We start from the raw sequence: 17,935 nt of genomic DNA, 5'->3' as shown, positions 1-17,935 counted from the left end.
CTTGCATACAATTGACTTGAAGTTTCCTGAAATCCAAGATGAGTTATCCTTCTTCTTTTCTCTTTGGGACCAGAAATTAAGAGCTAGAGACTTCACCCCAGAGTCTTTAAGAGCAGGTACAGCTGCATCAGTCTTAGCACTAAAGTGTTTCCCCCTTAAATGGTAGGTCTTCTGTGGTATTCAACTTTTATGGAAGTCTAGATCCTTACAGCCATTACTATTTCTGTATCACCATGCTAGGTGCCATAGCAAATGGCTCTCTTGACTGCATCTAAGACTTTTTACAGGTTCATCTTTGCTACTGTCTGGCCTTTAGATATCAAAGAGGTTAAGTTCTTTCTGGAGTTGGAAAGCACTTTATTAATGGAGGTTGAGAATCTCTCGAACCTGGAAGCTGTAGCTGCTATTGAGGGTTTTGTACCCGATCCCTGGAGATACCCCATATCAGAAGCTTTAAGAGCTATATGTATTAGGAAGACAGCCAGCAACTCCAGGAGGCAAACTGCAAATATACTACAATATATAATGCATCTATCTATCTAGATTTATATTACATTTGCTATAACTGCAACTGAGGAAGAAGTGGTGAAGTAGGTGTAAAAATAAAAGAAACCTGATTTCTTTTATCTATTTCCTGTACTATGGGATAAGAGGAGGCAGCAACTGATAATCTATCCTGGCTGGGTCCATTATGGCTCCACAGATGGACAAAGCCATTTTGATCAACTGTATTGTGTCTGTTAACATCACTATCACTTCTTCTGTAGGGACACCACCTACCTCATCAAATCCTAGAAACCTATTAAATCTTCCAAGTTGTGGCCCTTCCAGGAGGAGAGAAGTTTGGGTACAGCCCCCAGACTCTTTGAAATGGGAACAGGTTTCAGGCAAGTCCTCCTACTTGGGACATAAAAGAGCAAGGATTGGCTGGAAGGCAGCACGTGAGGCTGAGACAAAAGACTGGCTTTGAGACTCAGAGCATGACCATGTTTGCCCCAACTTTGTAGAATGCTGAGCCAATACGAACAAAATGTTCCAGTGGGCAACAGAAAAGATATATGAACTCTAAATAAATACAAAGGGATCTCAATAAAATAGATCAACTCCAAGCCATAAAGAGGAAAGAACTATGGACTGATGGATAGCAGACGGCTCTGTCTACAGCCCAAAGGTAATGAAGAGGGAAACTGAGAGTAGGAGCATGCACTGCTCTCTGTGCCCTCAAGGTACTGCTGCTGTCACTCCGACCCCGCTGGGGCAGAGCCAGGACTAATCCAAGTATCATTTTGGCCACCTGTACTGAAAGAGAAAGACTTGGGGGACTTGCAGAGCCACCTGCTTCTCTAGACAGATAGTCAGGCAGGCACTCCCAAAAGTCAACACTTGAGGGTGCCCTATGACATCATCGTTAGGTGGGAATGGAAGCAGGAATGGAGTGTCTTTTGGCTGTGACACTGTTATAGTTTTAAATTAATGTTGTGTTTGTTGCGGGGGGGGGGGGAGATGGGGTACATTTTAAAGTTTTAGGGTATTGATTCTTATCTTGTGGGTTGCTTGTTACTGTACATTCCTCTGAGCCTTTTTGGATCAGGCAAGATATAAATCTAAACAACAACTATGTGATGCTGGAATACCTGCATGCCCCATACTTCCAAGACCAAGCCCAGGAGGTAAATACACACCCACTAAAGAAAACACGTATGGATAACCACTCATAGGAAACTAGCACTTTTCATTAATATGCCCTCAAGCAGTTTGCAAAAATGAAGGCCTCATGAGCTGGGAACTACAGCAAATAAAGGTTGATGACACGGGTGAGGCTGCAGTTGGAGTACTGCGTCCAGTTCTGTGCGCTGCACTTCAGGAAGGATGTGGACAACATCAAGAGTGTCCAGAGGAAGGCCACTTGCATGATCAGAGGCAGCTGGGCAGGCCCTTTGAGAAGAGGCTATGATACCTGCACCCATTCAGCCTCCACAAGAGAAGGCTGAGAGAGGATCTGGTGGTTGTCTATAAACTGGCCAAGGGAGACCAGCAGGCAATGGGAGAGTCCCTGTTCCCCTGAGCACTACTGGGAGTAACAAGGAATAATGGCCATAAGTTGACGGAGAGTAGATTCAGGCTAGATATCAGGAGGCATTACTTCACAGTCAGGGCAGCTAGGATCTGGAACCAACTTCCAAGGGAAGTGGTGCTCGCTTCTACCCTGGGGGTCTTCAAAAGGAAGCTAGATGAACATCTTGCCAGGGTCGTTTGACCCCAGTACTCTTTCTTGCCGATGGTAGGGGGTCGGACTTGATGATCTGCTCAGGTCCCTTCTGACTCTACCAACTATGAAACTATGGTGTACTGGCACAACTACAAAAGAAAGCATACCTTATTGAAAGCTGCAGAACAAGGGAATGGCAGAGCTCAGACTACAACCCACAATGCCAGTGAACCCAACTGTAGTTAATGTATGTGTCGTTATGTGTGGCACAAGTCACCAAACTATAAAGAAAGTTGCATGTCACATACCTTTAACCTGCCCAACTTCACTCAGTCCAGTAATCCATTTTGACCAAGACTATTTGTGAATTTTAAATTTTTGACCTAATTTAATCTAAACAGCCATTTTTTCTGTGCTGGAGACATTTCATTGCCACTCATTGAGATGATCTGTCTAATTCACTCATGAGTAAGTTTGCCATCTCAAACTTAATTTTATTGTACACCATTATAATGTAGTCTTTTATTTCTGTGGACATCTGGTACACTGTATACACATCCACTAGAAGGACCTGCTACTTTTTTAAACCAGCAGGCACTCAAAAGAATGCTGAAACAGAACATTTCAAGTCTTTACATAACTAACAAAGTAAAAATGAGGTAATGAAAGAGCATGCCAAGAATTTCCCTCTTGGACTGATAAAAAAAAAAAGGAAGAGGGCTGTCCCCTAAGATTTCTGCTGATACACAAGGATGGAGAAGTACATGGTCAGCATCCCTTTCTCCTTGCCATCTGGTTCAGGATAGCTTGGCAGTTCAGCTGCCTAATGCCTTGCTTATTCCTCATCTAGCACTTGGAGGCACCACCCATGTCAGAAATCTTAATTAGTTAGTGTATGAAGGAGGACCTCAAGTGTGTAATAAATGGTAAAAGCAAATGATCTATTTGAATGGAAATAGCATTAGCAATAAAACACAATGAAAAAGAACACAGGCTTTCTGTAGAAACTCTTCTCCTTATAAGGTTACCCAATGCTTATTATCATGAAATCTCATGAAGTCTTTATCTTCTCCCCAGCTGACTTGCTTCAACTGTAATTAATTCTGATTAAACATGAAAAGCTACATTCATTCATTCAGTGTGTTCTGAGAGGAAATATTTTAAATTAAAGCCATATTTTTTTCTGTTTTGTGGGTGTTTTCCAAACAGTAGGTAGCCAACTCTGTAAGGGGAATCCCCTTACATTTCCTTGGCATTTTTCCTTTGACGGCAGTACAGAGGAACAAGGTGTGCTTCTGTACAGACAGAGCAGAGTTCCCTGAGCCAGCAAACCTATGAGATCTCCTGGCCCTCTGCCTCAAATGTTGCTTGTCCCTCTCCCAGTGCTCAGCTGGAGAAAGAGAAGAGGGTAGGGATGACATATGACAAAAAAGCATCAAAATAACAAAAATCTGGGAGGGAAGAATAAAGGGAAAATGGTAGAGATACGCAAGACCTGCCTGATCATGAGGTCTGGAGCACCCAAAATAGTTTCTGTGGTATGCAAGTTAGACAGCACTACCAAAGAAAGCAAAGAGAGGAATTTGGTCATATTGGTCTGAAGTCAGTCAGAAGACAGGTCTCAGAGGTGCCACCCTGCCCTAACTCATTTAGAAAGGCAAAAGCTTTTCATAGGTGAAAGCCTACCTCTTCACATGCTATGAATGCACTTGCAGAGGGCAGAGGCAGTAAACAGACAGGAAAAAATGACATACAAAGGATAAGGAAAGAGGAAGGAAATGAAAAGTAAACAAATAAAAGACAAAAACAAAAAGGAAAAATACAAGAGGACCTCAGGGCTCTATCAACGTTTTTGTCTTCTGTCAAAGAAGGTGGAAGGGACAATCTGATGTTCACTTTCTTTTGCCTGACAACTGACAAATACAATACACACATCCCATTTATTCTAGCATATCAATTATTAGCAAGTCTGTGAAGTAAACAAACGCTATTACTGGATGCAGCTATAGTTACACTGCATAAAAATGTGCTCGTGAACATCACCATAATGTTTTTTTCACACATTTTGTTTTACAAATCCATCAACCCAGTCCATCAACTACATTTTTATCTTACAAAGACACAAGTTATTTTTCTTTAGCATAAAAACACCTTATCCTAATGTATTGTAATAGTAATCAGCTTCTGAATTAGTTAATGAAAATTCAGCCTTGAATTTGCTTCTTCTAATAACAAACCAGACAAGTTGCATGTTTTTACCCACAATACCAGATTTCCCCCTTTTGGCCAATTCAAAATGCATGGCTCCACCCCTTTCCCTTTTTGGGTACCTTTGTATACAACTGTGAAGTCATCCAGTAACACATTAAAATATCTAATTTCTCAGCAAACAAAGTAACCTATTTCTTTAAGATAAACTATTATCTTTAGAAATACAGGGATTCAAATGACCGTTACCTAATTGGCTCTTAACATATTAACCTTCTAAAAATTTATCTGGAGCATGTCTTTGAAAGGAAATAGGGAGAAAAGTAGCTTCTGCATTTCACATTTCAACAGAATATGAAATCAGGAGGGAAAAATATACAAGGTGATCTGCATGATTTTTAAGCATAAGCTACACTGATTATGAATAATCAATGCGCTGAAATACAGGAGACAGAAATGTTGGTTATATCTAAATTAAGATATCAAAACCTTAGGTCAGATTACGTAACAGATGGGTACATGAATTTAACTGATTATTACCTAGCCTATTCCTCACTAGAAGTCATTCAGTATTCAAAATATAGTCACATTCTTCAGTGTGTATGCAACAATACTTTAAATCTCAGCTCACTAGATGCTCCAGGCATAGCTGCACTCTAGATTATACTGCAGCAACGCTCGTGCTGAAATTCTCCAATTCACGTAGAACACAAACTGGAAGTGAGAAGACAGACAGCAAACAGTAGATGTTCTACGGTAAGTTGACTAAGACATTGATACATACATACATTACAACCGGTTACTTACTCATAATATTAAACAGAAAGACAACAAATGCTCCCCAGCCCCACATACATGCACCCTGCTCAGGCTGCTTACCATTCATGGCTGTGTTAAACTGAGCCATCATGGTCCCGAATGTGCCTTGCTAGCTTTTAGCCATCTGCAACATAAAAACATTGTCCCATTAATAATGCAACAAGGGCAGAACGCAGCTTAGTGCTCCCGCTGAGCAGAGGGAATGTCTGTCCCCTTAGCTCACACTTCTGACAGCAAACAATGCAGGGCTTCAAGCTGCTGCTGAACAAGCCAAATTTATGTTTGGAAGGGAGTGGGGGATTTTTACTGGGTATGCAGTAGTCTTGAACCTAGTAGCACGTTCTTAAAGGAAAACTGTGCCGACCATGCACATACTGCTTAAGATCCACCCACGCAGGCTTGACAACACACCAGGACACACGCTGCACAGAACAATCCTTCACTGGAAAGAGGATGGCCTGGACCACCTAACAGACCTTTCCTGACTTCCATGACTTGGATTAATATTTTTTGACGTTAGAATTTATAGATTTTCTGTATTTATAAAACAAAAGGAAGCATAATATTCAAATTTGTCAGTTCAATATTGCATACATGACTTTCCACAGAACTTGCAAGTGTTTCGGCAGAAACCCACTGCTTTCTATAAATAACTAACTGATAATGAAATTGCACAGTCAGTTTTCCTGCACATAACACCAGTACCTAATACTATTATGAAGTCATTGCTTTTTTGCTAGTTTATCAAGACCAGAAGAAATCATTGTCTGATACTTCTCAATAGAATATGCTTTCAAAATAAGATGCAATTATTTCTTTCTATGACCTGATATGACATGCTATATTTCTTACTAATGACTACAATATATTCTGCTTTGTCACATTTCAGGAGTACTTAACACTTACTAGTTCTTTATATTTGCAAAACATTAACTAACATACTTACAACGTGCCTCAGTTAGGTACTACCCATTTTAACCGATAAAGAACTCAGATAATGACCTGAAACAAAGCTCTCCAATTTCTTAGCAGCTGGAGGCTGTGAGCTGCAGGCCACAGGCCACCTGGGAACTTCCCCCCTGAGCCAAACACATGGGCTCTTCCCGCCCAACTGCTGTACCATGTGTGGGCACAGGTGCCCCAAGTACAACTTCAGCTCCCTGGTTGTGGACTGCTCTGCTGCACCACACCATGCCAGGTCCCCATGTCATGGGTTTCCCCAGCATTGCGGGCTGTTCTGCCCTGTGCCCTGGGGTGGGGCAGGAAGCAGAATCCAAAGGGAGGGAGACCCCAAAGCCTTTTGATGCTGATCCTGCAGTTGGAGTGATGGCAGGAGTGGTGATAGGGTGGAAGTTCAGTGGCTGCAAACTAACCCTTCCTGGGCTGCATGCAGCCCAAGCTCTGCCAGCTGAACAATCTTGACTTAAAACACTATGCATAAGATGGTGCCTCAATGGAATCATTTTAACTTTGGCATGAAAAAGTATATGGCTCCTCACCTTCTACTTTGAGACTAAAATCTGTAACTACTGTTCAGGAAAGAGCAATGAACATGGCACATTTTGTTGAATAAAAACATGAAAAAAAACCAAACAGAATACAGAAGGGAATGGAATACAGAAGGGAAGGGAAAGTCTTTCTGGACTTCAGCAAGGCCATAGACACCATCTCCCACCCCATCCTCATTAAAAAACTAGGCGACTGTGGCATTGATGCCTACAGTCAGATGGATTGCAGATTGGCTCAAGGGTCATACTCCGAGGGTGGTGGTGGTGGACAGGTCATATTTGACCTGGGGGAAAGCGGGCAGCGGAGTCCCCCAGGGCTCGGTCCTTGGGCCCGCGCTGTTCAATTTCTTCATCAGTGATTTGGACGACGGGGTGAAATGCAACCTGTTTAAATTTGTGATGATACCAAAATTCGGGGTGAGGTGAGCACACTAGTAGGGAGGGAAAGAATGCAACAAGACCTAGATAGGTTACAGGAGTGAGCTGACATCAACAAGATGCGTTTCAATACTGGCAAGTGCAGGGTGCTGCACTTAGGCAGTAGAAACCAGCAGCTCACTTATAGAATGGGAAACTCCCTTCTTGAGAGCACGGAGGCAGAAAGGGATCTTGGAGTCATTACTGACTCCAAGATGAACATGGGCCGACAATGCGAGGTCTCGGTTGGCAGGGCTAACCGCACCTTGTCATGCATCCACAGGTGCATCTCAAGTACAGCCAGGGAGGTGATCCTCCCCCTCTATGCGATGCTGGTCAGGCCACAGCTGGAGTACCGTGTCCAGTTCTATGCGCCCCATTTCAGGAGGGATGTGGACAACATTGAAAGGGTCCAGAGGAGGCCACTGCATGATCCGGGGACTACAGGGCAGACCCTACATTGAAAGACTGCGAGACCTAAACCTGTTCAGCCTTCACAAGAGAAGGCTGAGGGGGGACCAGGTGACTGTCTGTAAACTCACTAGGGGGGACCAGAAGGGTTTAGGGGAAACTGTTTCCCCAGTGCCCCCTGGCATGACAAGGAGCAATGGACACAAGTTATTAGAGAGTAGATTTAGATTAGACATCCGCAAGAACTATTTCACAGTCAGGGCGGCTAGGAGCTGGAACCAACTTCCAAGGGAAGTGGTGCTGGCTCCTACCCTGGGGATCTTTAAGAAGAGGCTTGATGCCTACCTGGCTGGACTCATTTGAGTTCAGTCTTTTTCTCCCGCCCAGGCGGGGGGGTCGGGCTGGAAGATCTACAAGATCCCTTCCGACCCTACTTCTATGATTCTATGAATGAAAAAAAATCCCCTAGAAATGCGGCAACTGACAAAAGCAGAACCTTGCTGCACGGGTACTCTCTTCCCAGAGCTCAGATACTTCTAACATTTTCATTTTTGTATCACATTTCAGATCCTTATTATCATCATCCCTCCCTTCAGTTACATAATAGTGAAAAGTACAAATCAAACATTTTCAGAAGTACTAAAATGCAGAAACTTTTTTCTTAAATGAGGCCGCTTACTTTTGCCTACCTGCTTGCATTATTGATTGCAAAGAACATGTGGTTACTTCCTGGAGGCATTGAAAAATGTCCTTGCAGAATGCAGAACACTTATGGACTTACTATATGCTTATAAAATAAATGGAAAATGCTAGAAATCAGTCTGTGCCATTTCACTACAGGAACAATCTGCATACAATATTTATAATAATTCTATTTTAAAAAGATCTAATTTTAGACCTGAATTGGTTGGTTTGTACATTACACAGCCATGTATTATACTAAGATACTCACAAGACAATGCTTTATCTAAAATCAACCCATGATATGCTGCTGTCACGACTGCCCAACAAGGAAAGATTTAAAAACTGGAGCTTATTTTTATCTGACTCGTTTTTCAATAGTATCACAGAAATGGAAGGTAAGTTCAACTGATGTGTCAAAAGTGACATCAGGGATCAGGCTGTCTGTCCAGAAGTACTGGTCCATGTTGTCAACACCACTAGGACACGGTTTTATAAAGTGAGATGAGCTGTTGGAAAGGTTAGAAAAGGGCTAAGATCCTTCAAGAGGATGCTTTCATGAGGAACCCTGCTGTAAATCGAGAGTACTCAGCAGGAACTCTGCATAGACACAAAGATCCACCTGTGCAATTTTATGGCAGAACTGGGACTTATCTGCACCACTGCTGTGCTGTGCCGTGCCAAGAGCACTGCTGTGAAGCATGACTTGTCTACTTGTTACACTGCACATGCACCAAATCCTGGAAATGAATCAGTACAGCTTTCTTACAGTAGAGCTCCCCAGGCGCCACAGGCTCTGTCTTGATTATGACTATTGGCATGTGTTTGGGGCTGTAAGTCAGCTATATCATCACCTCATTGCAAATGGTCAGGCCAACACCCCATGGTATGGCATAAAATTGGTGGTGTTGGAAGTTTGAAATTGTAACTGATACCAACACATGACCTTTCCTGTCATAGATCCCCTTCTGTTTTGTGGATCACTTCTTCTGAAATAGGAACGTGCCGTTTTGCTTCTTCCTGGTATACAATAAAGGCTTGTCATTCCACTCACCACTACCAACAAATCTCCATTTCTGTTATCAACACCACCAAATTGTGCACTTCTCAGTTTTATTTGACGGTGCAGATATCTCACAAGTAAACTTACGAGTTTACTGATCCCTTAACTAAAGCAGCAAGGGGACACTGATATTTAAAAATATATTTTTCTTTCAGAAGTTTGTATAGAGTTTGAATTAAATTAGTATTACAAAACACCATGGTGAAGTGGTTTGTATTCTGTTTTAAAATACATATTAAGAGGTGATTTACTGCAAAGAAGAATGGGATTATGATGGGTCCTTTAAGTGGGCACAGAGTTTCTTTGGAAAGAGACCTACCATACTTGAATTTCTAATGTAAATACATCCCAGGAAAAAAAACCCCACATACAGAAACAGATTGTAGAAATGAGGAAACAACCCTCAAATCTTAGAAATCTGAAATACGGAGACAGAAGAAATTTCTTTTGATATGTTTAATGTCTCAATTTAGGGGTGCACTGATAAAGATTTTCTTGGCTGATACCGATAGTCAAATATTCATTCATGAGGCATACTGGCTGATACCAATCCAATAACTCATTTACATGAATGCAGGTGGGCAGTGCGGAGAGCAGCACCCTGAAGCTAAGTCTGTGGAGAAGGGATATGGGGGTGCAGATCAAGACCCCCATGGTAAGGAAGGGAGCAGGGCAGGGCAGTGAATGGGACCCTGGGACCAGGGTGGGAAATGGGACGGAGTTACAGACTGCTTGTCCAGGAGATCAGCGTCCTGGCACTTAAAAATGGCAGCAGGAAAGCATGAACTCAAGTGGTCTGTTGTAGGCTCAGGGCTCTTTGTCCTGCTGCCTTTGCCCTGGGAGCTATGTACTGACTGCACTGTGTCCCCTGCCTGTCCAGCAGTAGGAGACACAGCTCACTGCTGCCACTGTTGTTGGATGGGCAGGGGATGCAGCAGGGCCAGTGCACAGCTCCCAGGGCAAAAGCAGGCAGCCCACCTCTGAACTCACCTCGCTCTGGTTAAAAGCATTCTGGTGCTTAAAAGTGATGGTGGTGGCACTTGAACTAAAACTCATTCAGTGAGCTTTAGTTCAAGCACTCTCACCACCATTTTTAAGTGCTGGACCCCTGACCACCTGGACAAGCTGTCTGCAGCTCCGTCCCACTCCCAGGCTTGGGGTCCCATTCAGTGCCCAATCCTAGCCCCAACCCCAGCCACTGTCCCACTCCATCCCTCACTGTGGAGGCCTTGATCTCCCTCCCCCCACTTTCCTTCCACAAATTTACCTACAGGGTGCTGCTCTCCATGCTGCCCAGCTGTATTCCTGGGCACATGCATGTGTGCAGCCATGTGTATGCATGCAGCGTCCAACTGCACACATGCACCCAGTGTCTAGGAATGCCAGCCAGAAGGCATGTTATATTTATCGGTACATTATCGGATATATTGACCAAAAAAGCTGACGGCCAATAATATTAATTTTCCTTTTATTGGTGCCTATCCGATATGGCACTGGTATATTGGTGCACCTCTCTCTCAACTACAAGTTCTCAATTTTCTTCAAGCATATCAATAAAATTTAAAACACTGTTTATTTCCAAATCTGTAGTATTATTCTCCTCCAGCCCATGCCCTCAAATTATTAACCACTTCCTTGTCCTAATGTTTTGATGCTTCCTCCTGCTTTCAGGCATTTCCTTCCTTGGCTTCAAAGTAACATTTCCAAGGACTATAAAACAACATAAAAAATTATTATTTTTGTAATTAAAGTACTAGAAAGACTACACACTTTCTAATGGAACAAAGTCAAGACAAAAAATGTTACTGGGCGCATCTACACATGCCCTTTAATGAGCATTAGTCTATTTTAATGCACATTAAAGTGTTACAAAAAACCACGCTCTTTAGCCAATGTGCATCAAAATAGGCTAATGTGCATTTTTAGCACCTTACGCTGGAGGTACTGAATTTAAACGTGCATTACCTAAAGCACATTAATGAACATGTAGATGTCCTCACTGAGTACTACTACCATTCCTGCTGCCTCATTTCTGAAAGGGAAAGTAAATGCAATATATGCTAATTAATTTGATGTCATGTATGGTATCAAACTATAGCTATACTGGATTATCAACTCAATTAGGGTTTGATCCAACTTCTGCCAACTTCAAACGAAAGGTTCACATAGACTTCAGAAGGTGTTGGATTTGGCCTTTACTAAGGGTATCGTTACTATTAGAGAAGTACTAGTTCTTCAAATCATAACAAGGTAAACTGGCCAAAAGCAAAAGCAAGTCAAGGTAACATAGAAGTCAAAGAAAAAGATAAAGTGAGAACATTACTGTTTCACCTTATCAAGCACCATTAGATACAATGTATTTCAACATAGTTTTGATTTTTTTTAACATATGGAATGCTTAAGTAATGAAATCAACTACAAAAACTTTAAACCATTTTTGAAAAAGGAAATTCTGAAGAAAAGCTGGAAATAGTTTTAGAAAACGAAGAATTCTATAATTATATTGAAATTACGTTTACATTTTAACAGCACCGTTATTTTGCACAGTAAGTTATTTTCCATTAACAACTAGAATTAATTACCTCTAAAATCTTATTTAATGGAACTGCATGCACCTGTGTAAAGTTTAGTGCATGTAACTGTTTGCAGGGTTTGGTTCTTTGTTATTTTAATAAATGACTGCACCTGAAACTCTACTTGTTGAAGGAAGAGGGCTTATTTTATACCGGGGTGGGCAATTATTTTGGGCAGAGGGCTGCTTACCCAGTTTTGGCAAGCTGTTGAGGGTTGCATGGGTAACCCCGCCCCTTAACAGGTGCTTTTCCCTCTGGTCACCATCTTGGGACCAGTGTCCCAGGGCCAGCACCAGTGGGGCCCAAAGCAGGGTGCAGGGTGGCAGCAGTCTGTGGAGCTGGGCTGGGCTGCACCAGCAGGGAGAGGGGAGAGCTGGCTCGTTTCCACAGAGCCCCTGCAGCCCTGTACTCCTGCTACTTTGCTCTCTGCCCTGCTGGCACTGGCCCCAGGACACACTGGTGCAGACCCCATGCTCCCGCTGGCTCCCCACCTGCTCACTCTCAGTGCTTCCCAGCCCCACGATACAGGTGGGGGGCAGTGTGCAGCCCCAACCCCCTGCTTGCCAGTAGGGAAGGAGCTGGTGCTGAGCATGGGGAAAAGTGGCCCCTCACCCACCCTGTGGCCGACACTTCCTGCTGCAGCCACTTGCAGCCCACACGGGGCTGTCCTGAGCAGGCACAGGCAGCCCCATGTGGGCTGTGAGCAGCTGCAGTGAGGGGCGCAGGCCACAGGGCGGGCGAGCGGCTGCTTTTCCCCACACTCAACACCAGCTTGTAACCTGCCACTGCTGCCAGCCTGGGCCCGAGCTGGCTACAGGCTCGCCCATCGGGGCTGCGCCACAGCAGAAGCAGCTGCTCAGCACGGAGGAAAGCAGCCCCCCGCCTCCCGTGCTGGGTAGGGTTTGCTGCTGCTACCTGCCCAGAGCTTGTGCACTAGGCAGCCCAGAGGCGGCGGTGGCAAACGCTGCCTGGGAGGACCGCTTTCCTTTGTGCCAAGCAGCTGCTCCCACTGCGGCACAATATTTCCTGTATTAAAAATGATACTTGGCAACTATTAAATTCATAATCAAATTTGGAAAACTCCAAAGAATGTTTTATTACAGTACTACAGACAAATAAATACAATACTATACAAAAATGTCAACAAAGAACACAAGCCTTTTCTACAAGAGCTTACAATTAAATACACACTCAGATTACAGCAAATATACTAGATAATGAGCATTAAACTGGAACATCTCATAGAAAAGATGATTTTTTTTTTAAGTGTTTTGGAAGAAATGTTTTTGGTGAACATCAGCTGTTAACTGTTCCAAGCATAAGGAGAAGTGGCATAAAAGCAGGAATTAGTGAAGTTTTAATAAAAAGGGCATTAAACTATTTCACACCAGTTAAAGTACCAGACTTCCTTAGGACCACAGCCATATGCAAACTTTTCTATCAGATGTTTACAGCCTGTAGCAAAGGATATTGCTATGCATAGGAAAAACAGGAAAAGCTGGATGTCATTATGGTTAAACAAAAGATCTGTCCATTCTTGTAAATAATCATTTAACCTGCTTCAAAGTGAAAAGCAGCAATTTTGTTTTCACAACCTGACCTGCCCAAGAGCAGTTTCTCTCCACAATGCTTATTAAAGCTGAAAAGTGAGGAAAAAAAACAAGAGACAAAAAGAAAGAACTGGGTGGAGGAGGGAAAAAAGAACAAGACCAAACATGAAGGGGGTAAGACAAGAACTTGATTCAACATAGGAATAAAGTTATGTTCCCATATTAAGTACCTTTACTTGTGTTTTGCTCTCTGGAGAATGTATATATGAGTTTATAATATTTAATTTATATTTGAATCTATTTTATCAACATCTTTCCAAACAGAAACTAGTAAAATTCTGCTTTTAAGTCAGAATGGAGTTCTGTCACACCTATGCAACTGGAAAAAGACTACCAACTGTTCTGGAGGCAGGATATGCCAATACTCCTAATAACAACATACATGAAGTGAGGGGGAAAAAATATGCACAGCACCAAAAAAAGTCAGCAAGAACTTGAATCCCACCAGGAGCTGACTGATTTGCTAAACCCTTCTTAACTGGATAAAGCAAAGATAGTTTCATAGTTTCTAGGGTCAGAAGGGACTTGAGTAGATCATCTAGTCCGACCCCCTGCTGTGGCAGGAAAGATTACTGGGGTCAAACGACCCCTGCAGGGTGTTCATCTAACCTCCTCTTAAAGACCCCCAGGGTAGGAGCCAGCACCACTTCTCTTGGAAGTTGGTTCCAGATCCTAGCCGCCCTGACTGTGAAGTCGCGCCTCCTGATGTCTAGCCTAAACCTGCCCTCTGCCAGCTTGTGACCGTTATTCCTGGTCACTCCTGGCAGTGCTCGGGGGAACAGGGACTTCCCCACTGCCTGCTGGTCCCCCCCGACTAGTTTGTAACAGGCCACTAGATCCCCCCTCAGCCTTCTCTTGTGGAGGCTGAACAGGTTCAGGTCCTGTAGCCTCTCCTCATAAGGCCTGCCCTGCTGCCCCCTGATCATGTGAGTGGCCTCCTCTGGACCCTCTCCATATTGTCCGCATCCCTCCTGAAGTGCGGCGCCCAGAACTGGACACAGTACTCCAGCTGCCGCCTGACCAGTGCCGCATAGAGGAGGAGGATCACCTCCTTGGACCTGCTCGAGGTGCATCTGTGGATGCATGACAAGGTACAGCTGGCCTTCCTGACTGCATCCCCACACTGCCGGCCCATGTTCATCTTGGAGTCAATGACGACTCCAAGATCCTTTTCTGCCTCTGTGCTGACAAGAAGGGAGTTCCCCAACCTGTAGGGATGGTGCCGGTTGTTCCTCCCCAGGTTCATCACTTTGCACTTGTCAGTGTTGAATCCCATCCTATTCTCATCCGCCCACCCTTGTAACCTGTCTAGGTCTGATTGCAGCCTATTGCTCCCTTCTAGCATGCCCACATCCCCCCACATCTTAGTGTCATCAGCAAATTTGAACAGGGTGCTTTTTGCTCCCTGGTCCAAGTCACTGATGAAGATGTTGAACAGTGCAGGCTCGAATACGGAGCCCTGGGGGACCCCACTGCCTACATCCCTTCAGGTCGAAAATGACCCATCCACCACCACTCTCTGGGTGCGGCCCTCCAGCCAGTTGGCGACCCAGTTGACTGTGTGGGTGTTGATACCACAGTCCCCCAGTTTCTTAATGAGAACAGGGTGAGAGACAGTGTCGAAGGCCTTCCGAAAGTCCAGGAAGACTGTGTCCACTGCTACCCCTGCATCTAATGATTTGGTTATCTGATCATAGAAGGCCACCAGGTTAGTTTGACAGGACCTGCCACCGATGACTTCATCAATATGTGCAAATCAAAATGGTGACAACACATTAAATACAGTGGTGCTCATCTTTCGTCTAGCCCATGGGCCATGTGAGTGATATGGGGGGCTGGTCCCAGATGCTGCAGGCAGGCTCAGTCTGTAGACAAGGCTGCATGGGGCTGGCACATGAGATCCAGCCACGGAGTGACCCCATACATGGCCCGGCCCCACACACCAGATCCAGCCACAAAGCAATTTTGCCTGCTGACTTGACACTGGATATTGGCACAATCTGGCATGTCTGGAAATTTGACAGTAAGGGAGTAGCATCAGTGCCGTGCTGCAAACAAATATCCAGTTCACAAATTCTAAAAACGCACTTCTAATGCAGACCTGGCCTTAAAAAGAAAATTAGAAAAACAAAAACCTACACTTGCATTCAAACATTACCAAAACTAGGACATTCAGATTTGAGAATAAACTTACACAATTCTGGAATAAACACGAGGCATCAAAACACCTTAACTTGGACTCTACAGGGACACCGGGCTTGTAAAGAAACAAATGTAGCCATTTGAGACAATCTTACAGAAAATTTCACTCCAAATATTCAATTAAATTTACTTAAAAATTGTAAAAGCACTACATAAACTCTAAGGTTATATACTTGCATACCTATCAGGGAGTGTATCATGATTTCCTAAATTCCTAGACTACCCACACCAAAGGTTTGCTCCACATTAAGACTACAAACCAGTAATTCTACCCAGTACAACACTTGCACTTGGAAGTTTCTTGTGTTTTGATAGCTCCTGTTCAATTTTACCCCCTTCTAAGGATAAGATTCTCTCCCAGAACAGTATAACATTTGAAAAGAAGAGGCTTTTAAAGTGTGGCTGCTGCATCAGTCAGAACCAATTTTGTCTAACTACATAAACCTTCAAACTGCTGCTCATGGTATGTGCATGAAAAGAGCAAAGGTTAGAGTGGTAACAAAACATGTACTTAGAAATGTCATCATGCGTATGAGTCAGTACTTGTACAGCTTCAACCGTCCTCTGCTTCTGTGGAAAGCAGATTTTCTGAGCACTGATGATGAAAAATATACAGAAACAAAGACTGGAGAACAGCAACAGCATATGTGATCACTCTAGCAATACAAAAGCTTTTTCTTATTTGTGCCGATTTTATTTTCCTAAACTTCTGTGCAATTCTTAAATCTTTTAAGATAAAAGCCTATTCTTAAGATAAAAGCCTCAATCTAAAAATAATGCAGTCTGCAAAGGGCCCAACCCCTGCCAACATGTGTTTGCCAGAGTAAAAGGAACAAAGACAGGAAGACTGAAGGCTGGCATGACTCCATGGCAGGGTTCGAACTGTTTGCCTATTGCATTTGACATCAATGTGATATAAGTAAATAAAAGAAAAGTACATTGGGCAAGGGCACCTTTTGGCGGAGACTGAGACAGGGTGAAAGGGGAGGAGGAGTTTGTTCTTATCTTAGTATTTTATTCCTTTTCTGTCATTCTTTTTCTCTTTTCTTGTAAGCTACCTAAGCCTTTTTGGGAAGGCTGACATATAACGTTAATAAATAAATAAATGTTAGGGATTCCTAAAAGTTACGCGTTCCACACACACACTTTTAATGTCGAAGTCTCTGGGTATCTGAACCACAGCTGATGTCCAGGACTTTTGCTGATTTTTCCCTATTGTTACCCATATTCTTATTCTCAGTCTTCTATTCTGGACATACCTCTTAGAAGCTTAACAATTTACAAGAGACCTCTCCCTTTCTTTCATGGAATCAAAACTTACGTTGGAAACCGCATTACAGAGAAAAAAGGGATCTCAGACATCCCGACACTGCAGCAAACCGTTTCTCAATTTGTTACTCCAGCATTAATCCCAGAAGAAAGTTCAGAGTAGAGTATTCTGATCAAAGGAATCTGGTGCAGGTAAGCATAGAAAGATATAATATATGAAAAGCATATGAAAGGCAATACTTCATATTGAATATCACAAGAGGATAAATTTTACATACTCTTAAGATTCTTATAGCATTTTTTTTTCAGGGAAACTCAGTTAAATTTGGATTCACTTTTCTAGCTTGAAGAATTTTGTGGTTTGATGATGAATAAAAATATAAATTATGTCATGGTCATAAGAATCACTGGCTACAACTGTTACTGACAGATTTAGCCTTGTTTCATCAACCAGCACAGGCAGCTATTTTTGTTATTATCTGTATTACTGCAATACCTAAGAAGCCCAACTATTGACAGGGATCTCATTGTGCTAAGTGCTTACAACTGCAGAACAAAATGACAGTCCCTGTCCCAAGGAGCTTATGATCCAAGTGTAAAACAAGCTACCACAGCATAGGTAGCTAGAAACAGACAGGAAAGTACAGAACATGCAAGGATCCTGGTTTTTCTGTTTAAAAATGGCAAATTCCCTGATTTTAAAAAATCCAAAATCCACAATTAAAATGAAACACCACTATAACACTCTCTCTCTCAAAGCTCTGTTATCCGGCATCCCCCAGGAACAGGGGATGCCGGATAACAAAATACGCCCGTTAACGGAGCAGGCCTGGCAGCCACTTCTCACCCCGCATTTGGGGCATCCCTATGTCCCTCGTGCAACATAACTGCTGCTCCCGCAGGGCCCCACAGTACAGGGAGGCAGGTCCCACACAGCCTGTTATGCCCCCAGGCAGTGGGGGCTC

General features: G+C 43.3%; 1 protein-coding gene across 5 annotated transcripts in view; it reads right to left on the bottom strand.

The window, feature by feature from the left end:
* ITSN2 (intersectin 2) overlaps positions 1–17,935 on the bottom strand; it is a 126,794-nt gene that overhangs the window by 94,320 nt on the left and 14,539 nt on the right. For 2 of the 5 annotated variants that reach the window (XM_090031381.1, XM_090031374.1), the window contains exon 2: positions 5,297–5,360. The exons of the other annotated variants lie outside the window; for them this stretch is intronic. In XM_090031381.1, coding sequence (XP_089887507.1) covers positions 5,297–5,327 — 31 coding nt within the window. In that variant the 5' untranslated portion in view covers positions 5,328–5,360. The remainder of the gene's footprint in view (positions 1–5,296; positions 5,361–17,935) is intronic. 5 annotated transcript variants of the gene reach the window in all.

The sequence above is a fragment of the Crocodylus siamensis genome, chromosome 1 (assembly GCF_052110815.1).
Source record: "Crocodylus siamensis isolate JL-2025a chromosome 1, ASM5211081v1, whole genome shotgun sequence".
Lineage (NCBI taxonomy): Eukaryota > Metazoa > Chordata > Crocodylia > Crocodylidae > Crocodylus > Crocodylus siamensis.
The sequence above is the reverse complement of the archived record's forward strand: the minus strand, read 5'-3'. Positions and strand labels throughout refer to the sequence as shown.